Source organism: Oncorhynchus tshawytscha, linkage group LG01, assembly GCF_018296145.1.
Source record: "Oncorhynchus tshawytscha isolate Ot180627B linkage group LG01, Otsh_v2.0, whole genome shotgun sequence".
Taxonomy (NCBI): domain Eukaryota; kingdom Metazoa; phylum Chordata; class Actinopteri; order Salmoniformes; family Salmonidae; genus Oncorhynchus; species Oncorhynchus tshawytscha.
Window position 1 is genome coordinate 15,130,865 of NC_056429.1, and position 11,553 is coordinate 15,142,417.

Sequence of the window (11,553 nt, forward strand, 5' to 3'; positions counted from 1 at the left end):
TGGAGATAGTATCAAGCTCCATAACCCTCAAAGACCGTCACTACTACTTACCGTTGCCCTTTCACAACAAAGATGTAGTCCTGCCAAACAATCATGACATGGCAGAGCAGAGCAGCGGGCTCTAAATATTATCAGGAAGTTCAAGAAGGACGAAGGTTACGCTGCAGAGTACAAAGGCTTCATGGAAGAAGATGATAACAAAAGGTTACGATGAGAAGGTACCACAAGAACAGCTCCTCAGAGAGAAAGGCAAGGTATGGTACATACCACAGGAACAATATGAGTGGTGTTTGACTGTTCATCATCCAATAAAGGCACATCTCTCAACAGTAAACTCCAAGACCCTGATCTGAAAAACACGCTTATAGGAGTCTTGCTAAGATTTCGGCAAGAGCACATTGCCATGATGGCAGACATCGAAGGAATGTTCCATCAAGTACGTGTCCATGAAGATGACTTAGACTTCCTGCGATTCCTATGGTGGCCGGACAGTGATACTAGCAAAAGACTACAAAAGAGTACAGAATGAGGGTACATCTTTTCGGTGCTATATCCTCTCGAAGTTGTGCAAACTTTGCATTGTGAAAAACTGCAGAAGACAACTGTGAGAGGTACGACGAAGATGTGATTCAAACAGTCAAGTCCAACTTCTATGTTGATGACTTCCTCAAGTCAGTGGCCACAGAATGACAAGCCATAGCTCTCACAAAAAACCTCAGGGATATGTGGTCTCAGGGTGGGTTCAAATTGACCAAGTAGGTCAGCAACAGCCGCACTGTGCTGGCTTCTATCCTTGATGAGGCAGATAAAAGAACTGGACCTGAACAGAGAAAAGCTGCCTGTTGAAAGAGCACATGGAATCCGATGGAACATTGAAAGTGATGCGTTTACCTTCCAGGTCACTTCCAAGAAGAGGTATTCTCTCAACTGTCCGCTCTGTTTATGATCCATTAGGTTTCCTTGCCCCATTTGTATTAAAGGCAAAGCAAATTCTTCAAGCGCTCTGCAAGCTAAAGTGTGGATGGGACGAAGTCATCCCCGAAGAACACTCTGTTTCATGGAAGAGATGGCTCTCAGAGCTGGACCAGCTGTCCAGATTCCAGATTGATAGGTGTGTGATGCTTGAGAACTTTGGTCAAGACCGCACAGCTGCATCACTTTGGTGATGCAAGTGAACAAGGTTATGGCACGGCAAGCTACCTTAGGTTTAGAAACGGTATGGAAAAGGTCCACATCGCATTCATACTGGGGAAATCAAGTGTGACTCCACTCAAGCAGATGATGATCCCCAGACTGGAACTTGCCACAGCAACATTGCCAGTGTGAGTGGACAGGATGTTAAGGTTGGAGCTCCAGATTGAACTTGAGAAGTCAACTTTCTGGACAGATAGCCAGTCTGTGCTAAAATACCTCCACACCGATACCAAGAGATTCAATACCTTTGTGGCTAATAGGGTTGCTATGATCTGTGACCTATCGAAAGCAAAACAGTGGAGGTGTAACGTGCGTTGTTTGAAGGAGACCAAGGCGCAGAGTAATTTGTGGTCATCATATTTATTTAAATGAGAACCAGCAACAAATTGAAACCAAAACGACCGTTCCGTAGGCTACAAGAGCTGTACAAAAACAAGATCCCACAACATAGGTGGGAAAAAGACTACCTATGTATGATTCCCAATCAGAGACAACGATAGACAGCTGCCTCTGATTGGGAACCACACTCGGCCAAACACAAAGAAATACAAAACATAAAATGCTCACCCCACATCACACCCTGACCTCACCAAATAGAGAAATAAAACGGCTCTCTAAGGTCAGGGCGTGACAGGAGGTATTTGAACTCCAAACACAACCCAGCCGATGATGCATTGAGGATTACATGTTGAAACTTTCCTGAACTCAAAGAGACAATCATTTCTGGAGAAAGTCCCTGAGGAGTTTGGCTCCATCCCTCCGGATGATCCAGAGGTGAGAAAAGACGTCCTCGTAAACAGTACAAGTGTGGAAGAAAAGAGTCCGACCAGCAAACTGATTGAGTACTATTCAACATGGAACAGCTGGAAGAAAGCAGTTGCCTGGATGCTGAAACTGAAGAGACTTCTTCTACAGTTAAGACAGAAAAGGAAAATGCTCACAAAAACTGATCCAGGATCAGATCAGAGTTGAACAAAATCACTGAAGGAACAAATTGACAAGTTCAAACTGACGTTTGGAAAAGAAAGTTCGTCTGTAAATTAGAACTTGTTCTCAACTAGCCTACCTGGTTAAATAAAGGTGAAATAAAATAAAATGAAATAAAAATCTTCCACTTATGCAGGAGCGGAACAAGTGGAACAAAACTAAGAGAAACTTCATTTCTGGTGACCTTGTTGTCATCGTCAATGACACTGCCCCAAGGAACTCTTGGCTAATGGGGCGTGTGGTGGAGGCTTTGCCAGGGGCCAAAGGTCTTGCCCGGAGCGTCATGGTTAAGACCAAGACAAATATCTTACAGAGACCTATCAATACACTCTTGTCTGCTCCTTGAGGCGGCTGAGTGAGACACACACACACAAACATACACACACAGTGCTCCATCTTTGAATCACGTGCACCTCTGATTCATTGATGTCGTACTCTTACATTCTTTGATGTCGTAGCCATACAGTTTTGGGCGTCGAACTCTTGACATCTTTGGAACTCTTCAACTCAGACTGAGATCTATGGACTCTTTTCCTATATGAGACCTTGTATAATTTGTATATAGCTATGAACTGTAATAGTGCTCTGGTATAGAATGTTTTGTGTATTATGTTTGAATATTAAGTAATTGTCGTGCATTCAGAGCAGTTAACAATTAGGGGCCGGTATGTTAGAGACGATTTGGACATATTTGTATAAAAGACAGAACATACAGAGCTCCATGTACGTTTGTGTAAATATATTAAATATTAATGTACATGATGAAATATTAGGTACGTACATTTATGATTATATTTACCTGATTGAGATATATTCATTTATTATTAGTGTAACTTAGTTTTTGCCCCCCCCCCTTGCCCATTCATTGTACTGTGGTAAGTGTGTTAGAATAAAGGCAGGAAGTTGGGCCTCCTGTGGGGAGGAGACTATAGTCTTTTGACCATACAGAGCAGTCATATTATGTATTTTCCATGTCAAGTAATCTATGCTTTAAGTTGATTGGAGAATCAACTTTTTGTTAGATATAAGAAGAATAAACCTTTTTGTTGCACCACATCCCTGGATCTCATTGAGTGTTTTGGCCGTTTGGAAACCTTGAATGTTGACTGTATGCGTACGAAACAACCCCGCTTTCAGGCTAGGGCAGTGGCTATGATAAAGAGGAAAGGAAGCCACTACACCATTCTTTACTGAACTTGCGTGAGACATTGCAAATCAATAAATTGCTAAATACAGCATTGTGAAAGTCTACAGCCTACATCTTTGTCAGAAAAATTATATGAGAAACCTATCATTAGCATCACTATATCCTGTTCCTTAATTGTTTGAAACCTGGACGTTTTACTTCATATTATGAGGCATGTTTTACCTTGCCAAAATCCTACCATAAAAACCTGGTGGCAATTATTTTTTTTTAAGACTTACTAATATGTGTTTCCTGCTCTTTAAATATTTTTTACAAAATTGTCTAGCTGCAATAATGCATTATCCGAATCATATTAACAACCCATGATACTTGTATCTTTAAATCTTTCCTCTTTGTCCAAGAAACCACTTGCATGTGCCTTGCGCATTTTAGGACCGTGTTTTCTGGAAATGGCATTTTGGAACGTTCACGTGTAACCTACTGCCATGCTGTACATTGCTGCCCCTACAATGTGAAGAAACAATATTTTGTCAACATTTTAAGCTAAACATTCCGATCTGTTCCATCAGCCGTATTAACTGATATGGCGTATGCCTTCACTAAACTAATTTGATACGTATCAGTCGGGATTAAGAAGTTAGTATTTGCAATGCCCACTGAAAAATAAGTGGGTATACGGCGTATACCCTCCACTAAACCACTGGCTGTGAAATATGCGATAGTTTGTGTTCTCGAAGTAGACTGGCAAATAGTTTCCTCCGTTACAAAAATACTGAATCTTAGGAGTCAAGCTTGACATCCAGAAATCCGAGTCGAAGGGCAAGGAGTCGGGGAATCTATTATTTTGGAGTCAACTCCCCACCATACATGGGGCCAGAACATAATTACCAATCATTAGTAGATTGCAAATTGACTGCAAGAAGCCCAAACAGATAATACTTTACTAAACACAATCATTTCGAACCTTGCTTACTTTTGGGGAACCCTGCTATACATGATATCATATTGCATCACCATATCATATTGATACAGTATGTCACTCACTAGTTACGAATCACCTTCACTAATGAATGTCAAGAAGGATTCAAAAAGTATTACCTTATATCTGTTCTATTTCTAACACTTGAAAGCATCTGCAAGGATTCTCCATCATTCCATTGTTCTATGTGTTATGCATAACACGTTGTATCATTTAATTTGTGCCATAGGCCTATCGGTTAACAGAGCAGGTTGGAGAGAAGTTGTCCTCTCCAATCTCTCTACAGTATTACATCCTATAGAGGGACCACCATATTTCCCACATTTTCTCCCTCATCAGTCGGTGCCGTATTTCTAAGCCACCAGATGAAGAGTAATGTGCTGCCTAGAGAGGAGGGCTGGAGCTAAAAACAGTCCATCAGAGCACAGTCTGCCCCCCCCCCCCAGGCCTGATAAGGGAAATTAAATTCCTGCCCTTTATCTGGAAAATAGCCCCTAATGAAGGTACAGGAGATAACGTAGGAAATTCACACTTCAGAGGGTACTAACGAGACAACAGATGATACCACCTTCCAGATTGCAGAGAATTACGTAACATGGTTATGTAATTGAAAATGGCTCCCATGCACATGCTAGAGTAAGAACAGATTAAGTCACATAATGTGACCAAAAAACAAGCTTAAACTCACTCTACAGTGGAGGAGAGTGGGGTAAGTTGAGACAAAGGGGTAAGTTGAGGCCCCTTTGTTTCTATTTATTTGTCATCTTCTTTTTCTTCTTCTATGGTATTATGGCGGTCAGCAAACAAATGTTAGAAGTGCATGCCACCACCTACTGGATAGGTGAAAACTGATCAACTTTAATGAATAAATAACAGGGGAAGAGGAAGGGTGAACAAAAACTTCACTCCTTCAATCTGATTCAAATGTCGTCTCAGATCCCTACACAGGTTCAGGAGCCTGAGAAGGGTTGAACCTCTTCATTCAGTATTCCCTGTCACGTTTCGGCCATGAAGTCCTGATGATCCCAAAATATTTTTGCCGCCTTCACAATGATTTCTAGTTTCTTTGATTGTTTTCTTTGTTTGTCCAGTGCAATTTATCACTTGTGCTACAAACACAATAAAGTCTACCTTCTTCACGGTTAGTATCCCAGGATCCCTCTGATGAATGACATTCAGAGTGGCATCCACTCTCATCTTATATCCACTTGCTCCTTCTGCTACTTGCACTGCCTCCACATAGGATACCTGCTGGATAGCCCTGATCCTAGCTAGCTACTACAACCGCTTTAACCCTATCAGGGCAATCTGGAGCGTGATTCCCATTACAATTACAGGACCGTGCTTCCTCAGACTCTTCAACAAAAACAAATACTTGCCACATGTCCAAACGTTTTACAATATTAACACTGAAGCAGCTTTTGTACATACTGTCTTCACTGAATATTTCACATTCCCAAATGTTATATGAGTCAGTAGAAAAACTTAATCAAACGACAGCCAAACTGATAGGCTTTCCAACTTCTTTCCGTCAATCATTGGGATTAAAAGACGTGCATCTACCACTCCAGGTATGTTCTCCCTAATCCACAAAGCCTCAATGTACTACGAAACGTCAGAGATGACACCTTTATTCGGTGCCCTACTCTGAAAATCATAGCATTCCACATCATACATTAATAGTTTGTAGAGCCACAGCGCTCTCTTTCTGTTCTCTTGACAGGAAATCAACATACCGCTTCTGGTTACCCTGACCAAATCCACTTTCCCAATGTGTCCTTTACCATCTTTGAGACCACGAACGGCCGGGTCACCGAAAAAAAACATCCTTGCTGGTGAAATGCACTCCAACAATATATTCATCTTAATTTCCAACTTTAGACCATTTATTTCCATTCTTCTTTCTCACCATTGTCCACTTATCATTCTCATCAACTCCACTCGCACCAACATCTGCTTCCACACACAGTGCTTCCACCATTACATGCATTTGTAGGCGGTTTAACTTACCCTGTCATGCGGCTCAACTTACCCCATACGTAAGTTGTAACAAGAGACCACTTTTTTTGGACAAGCTATGTTTTCAAAACTGTAATGTTTACATGAATTCTGATTATGTCCAGGGAAATACAACATCCTGAAATATATGTAGATATCTTTGATAGAAAGAAAACTATATTTCCCTTGACAGAGTGATGCTGAATGTAAAAAAAAATAGCTCAACTTATCCCACTCTCCCCTATGCAGTCTGGCTCTGGACTGATTGCATCCCATTTTAATCTTCTTTAAAAGGAATTGAAACAGAAAGACTACATACAGTACACTTCCCAGAAGCTCAGTAACCCCAGTCACCAGCTGTGGCTAGGTGTCCATAGCCCTCACACACTCACAGCTCACACCAAGTCAACGTGTGAGCTAAGCAGACAGAACTCCATAACTTGGGGTTGACAAAGCCCAGGCCACTCTGGCATTTACATCCCCCTGATATGCCTCTTTACTTTTTTTTGGAGGCTGTTACTTAATTTTCCACTCCATGCAGCAAACATTTCAAACCACCCGATGATTTAAAGCTTTTCCAGCTTGACCAAAACACTCTCTGGCTCTCTCACATGGCTGCTTGCAACACTGTGCCATAGTTCAGAAACATGACAGCCTCTGGTAACAGTCACAAATTCTGCACATTATTTAAGAGTGAAAGGCCACTTGTGTGGCGATGATAAAGACTTGGCTCCCAGGCTGTGGGAGGGCTTGTAGACGGATGGAATGTAGATGACCTGCCGTGCTCTTTGATCACTTAACACCTCTTATACACTTATCAACTGACTACATTCTGTTCTGCAGAACATATACCCCCCCCCCCTTGCTCTCTCACGTTATGCAGAGGGGGAAAGTCATTAAGCACAAATGGGGAGGAGTGAGCAGCTCGTCATTTGCTACTGCTTAAGAGCCTAGGCAAAGCTCAGAGCCACAGACAGAAAGAGAGCGAGCCAGCAGAGGTCTGTGCAAGGGTCTGGGAATATCGGCAACACCTTCACTAGGTGGGATACAACACTGACATACCAATATTTGGGGGAAAGCTGGCAAACATAATTTGGAAGTCTTATTGTGAGAAGGATCCCCTCAATCCACACGACTCTCTAAAGTAGGTGTTTTTATAGAGACCGTCAAGTATAATCTCCAGCTTTGTGGGGGTCACAACATGCATGGACTGGTAGTTTGACATTGGAATTGCCTTTCAGGGTTTCAGTCAAGTTGTAAGGGATTCAGTCATCTAGTCATATTTCCAGTGTTATTCTTGTTGTTTTTTGTAAAATGGCATCAGACTTGACAGCTTCTACTGCTAATCATGACAGTTAGAGAATGGACTTTCCTGGACATTCTTCCATGAGCTGCTCACTCCCCCCTCAGCTCTGCAGCTGAACCAGAGTGGGTGTAGGGCAGCATCAGGGAGACTCAGGCTGCTCATGATGGGGAACGTCATACGTGGCGCTGTGGCCTTCATCCCCTCCGAGCGCTGCCAGCGTTTCCTGGTTGGCGACCTGAAGGAGATGCCTCTCGATCGGACACTAGACCTGAGCAAACTGCAGCTGCGTCGTCTTCCTGTGGCTGCCTGCCTGTTCAATGAGCTGGTCAAGCTCTACCTAAGTGGCAACAACCTGAGCACCCTACCTGCAGACTTGCAGGGCCTGAGGAAGTTGCAACTCTTAGCTCTTGACTTCAACTGTTTCGAGGAGCTGCCTGCGGCTGTGTGTCAGCTACCTCAGCTTAACATCCTGTATCTGGGCAACAACCAGCTCTGGTGCCTCCCCCGGGAGCTGGGCGAGCTGAAAGAACTTAATACCCTCTGGTTGGAGACTAACTGTTTCACTCAGTTCCCGAGTGTGGTCTGCGACCTCCCCAACCTCAAGACGCTCCATCTGGGGTACAACCAGATAAGCAAACTGCCCATGGAGCTCGGTGGGTTAGAGGAGCTGAGGAGTATCTGGCTAGCCGGGAACCAGCTGTGTGAGTTCCCGCCAGTGTTGCTCGCCATGCACCTTCTGGCCGTGATCGATGTGGACCGCAACAAAATCCGCCGCTTTCCTGGTCTGTCCCACTTGCAGGGGTTGAAACTGGTAATCTACGACCACAACCCCTGTGTGAACGCACCTGTGGTCGGGGAGGGGGTCAGAAGGGTTGGACGCTGGGCAGACAGCTCGGATGATGAAGAGGATGGTGAGGATGGGTTGAAAGTGTGTGAGACTCCGACTGAGGTGAAGGAACTTGCCTCCGAGGGACAACTGGACTCACTACTTGAAAAGGGTTGTGGAAGCATCTGACCTTCAAACGTGGCTAAACTGGGGAACAGGATGCCAGTCAAGTGGAGCACTTACTGGAGAACGACCACTTACTGGAGAACGGCCAGCAGCCAGGCCTGATGGTGTTTTGTTCCAAATATGGTCAGGCCAATGATATGGACCTAAACACAGATGACAAATAATAAGCTGTTACAATTGGTTTCCATCATGATGAAACATGGACCTCACGAAGAGTGCCAGGAGGAATCTGATATGAAGTTCTCTACTTTTACATCACTGTCTGCAGACTTGAAGGATTTTCGTTTGCTCGTATTCAGTTAATTTTACAGGTTATTTTCCAATTCAATTAATTTCTGGAGACATGAACCCCAGGGCACACCACGTCATTTCAACATGGAAATTGGGGTAATATTGTTGAGACGTTGAGCAATGAGATTTCAACCTTTAATCACCCACTCAAAATGACAGACAGAAGTTTGTTGTATTCCCAATGTGTTATCACTATGGTTTCTACCATCTGAAAGCACAACAAAATTCTAATAGAAAAACCATGTCAGATTTTTTTGTTTTGTTGTCATCTAAAATGTGTTATCACAGCACTTTAAACCATTTTAAAGCACAACAAAGTTAGAATGATAATACAATGTCAGATCTTTTGTATTTATACAACTTAATGTGTTATCACTGTGCTTCATCTAATAGCAGAACCAAATGACTTGGATTGCAGTTGAGATTACATTAAAAGTACATATTGCAAGTGATCAATGCTGTTAGAGATTCTGCACAGATTATTTAAGCATTTGTGAAGAGCTCCACAGACCTGCGACCTTTGCATCTTGAACAAGCATGCTTTCTATGATTACAGAAGAAGACATTTATAGTTACATTAGCGTAACCTCAACATGTGGTCATGGATGTGTTAGTCATTTTAAGATTGAATAAATACTATTACATTAGTTTGTAAGTTAGCAAAAACTTTAGGCTATTTACTGTCTTACAAAAGTAATATTGAATTGTGTTTGGTTGACAACGCAACCAAATATCAAAATTTAAAGGATATCTAATGCTTGCATAGTTTCATCTGAGCCACTGGCTAAATCATATGCTTAACATTTTATTTTTGGTTTAGTTGTAGATGTAAATCCAACATAATTTGTTAACTTGTGAACAAGTTAATAGGCTATTTACTGTATTGCAAAAGTGATATTGAATTGTGTTTGGTTGTCAACGCAACCAAATATCAACATTTGAATAAGATTTACAGTGGGGCAAAAAAGTATTTAGTCAGCCACCAATTGTGCAAGTTCTCCCACTTAAAAAGATGAGAGGCCTGTAATTTTCATCATAGGTACACTTCAACTATGACAGACAAAATGAGGAAAAAAAATCCAGAAAATCACATTGTAGGATTTTTAATTAATTAATTTGCAAATTATGGTGTAAAATAAGTATTTTTGGCCCATTCCATACATGCACAATTGGTGGCTGACTAAATACTCCCCCCCCACTATATGTATCTTTTGTGTCACTGACGTGGTCTGACTTTAATTCCAGTCTGTCTACAAATTATTAATTGATATGTTGGATTAAAGTCTCAAACAATAAACAAGTTAAATAATAGGAATACATTTAATAAAACTTTAAATGCACTTCAAAATAAAGTTTGATTTAGTCCCATTCATTCATTTCGATTTTTGGTTAAGATGGAAACATGAATCCCACATATCAATGATTAATTTATACATTACATTTTAAATCAACCAAAGCTTGAAACTCTAGGCCTTTATGTATTGTCTATTTTTAGTTGAATCCTGAGTTGAATTGAAACAATAGCGGTTGATTACTTAGCCTGAATAGTATCATTGATGATATGACAAAGAGTATGGTTACCCTTTAGAATGACTAAGAGCAACAGTGAATATATTTAATTATTAATAGATCTATCAATATCATGATAGCACATTGGTAGTCGTCAGTGTCAAATATCAAATCTAAGCAGGACTGGGCCTGCTTAAAAAAAAACCTGGATGGGATATCAAATGAATAGCTGTTGTAGATAGGTCAAGTAAGAGGTGCTGCCCAGCCTATAGTTTTTTAATTCTGATAGTGGATATACAATTGAAGATCTGACATTGTTTCAATGGTACAAACTCAACATGTGTTACACAAGGTTTGCATGTGTTAATTAAAATTACGACAATCATGTGGTTGAAATTTCACCCTCAAAACAACAATTTACATTGATTAATTTTTTCAAATTATATGTATTTTCCATGTAGATTTGACATCACAATACGTTGACAAATTACATTGACACAATGTTGATTCAACCAGTCTGTGCCCAGTGGGAAGGAAATTCTGCCAGATGACTCTATTCATGAACCTTTGCTGGGGACAGCATACTTACTGTACAGTGCATTTGGAAAGTATTCAGACCCCTTGACTTTTTCCACATGTTATGTTACAACCTTATTCTAATATGGATTAAATAGTTTTCATTCAGGATCTCTCTGTACTTTGCTCCGTTCATCTTTCCCTCTGTCCTGACTAGTCTCCCAGCCTCTGCCCCTGAAAAACATCCACACAGCATGATGTTGCCACCACCATGCTTCACCGTAGGGATGGGTGTCAGGTTCCCTCCAGACGTGACACTTGGCATTCAGGCCAAAGAGTTCAATCTTGGTTTCATCAGACCAGAGAATCTTGTTTCTTATGGTCTGAGTCCTTTAGGTGCTTGTTGGCAAACTCCAAGCGGGCGGTCATGTGCCTTTTACTAAGGAGTGGCTTCCGTCTGGCCACTCTACCATAAAGGCCGGATTGGTGGAGAGCTGTAGAGATGGTTGTCCTTCTGGAAGGTTATCCCATCTCCACAGAGGAAATCTGGAGCCCGGGTTCTTTGTCATGTCCCTGACCAGGGCCCTTCTCCCCCGTTTGGTCAGACGGCCAGA

At 41.7% G+C, this 11,553-nt stretch overlaps 1 protein-coding gene across 1 annotated transcript; it reads left to right on the plus strand.

The window, feature by feature from the left end:
• The first annotated feature begins 7,199 nt into the window (after positions 1-7,199).
• On the plus strand, positions 7,200-9,244 carry lrrc10 (leucine rich repeat containing 10). The gene has a single exon (XM_024390929.2). It carries the CDS (start codon positions 7,772-7,774, stop codon positions 8,624-8,626), a length of 855 nt encoding a protein of 284 aa, XP_024246697.1. The 5' UTR covers positions 7,200-7,771; the 3' UTR covers positions 8,627-9,244.
• The last annotated feature ends 2,309 nt before the right edge of the window (positions 9,245-11,553 follow it).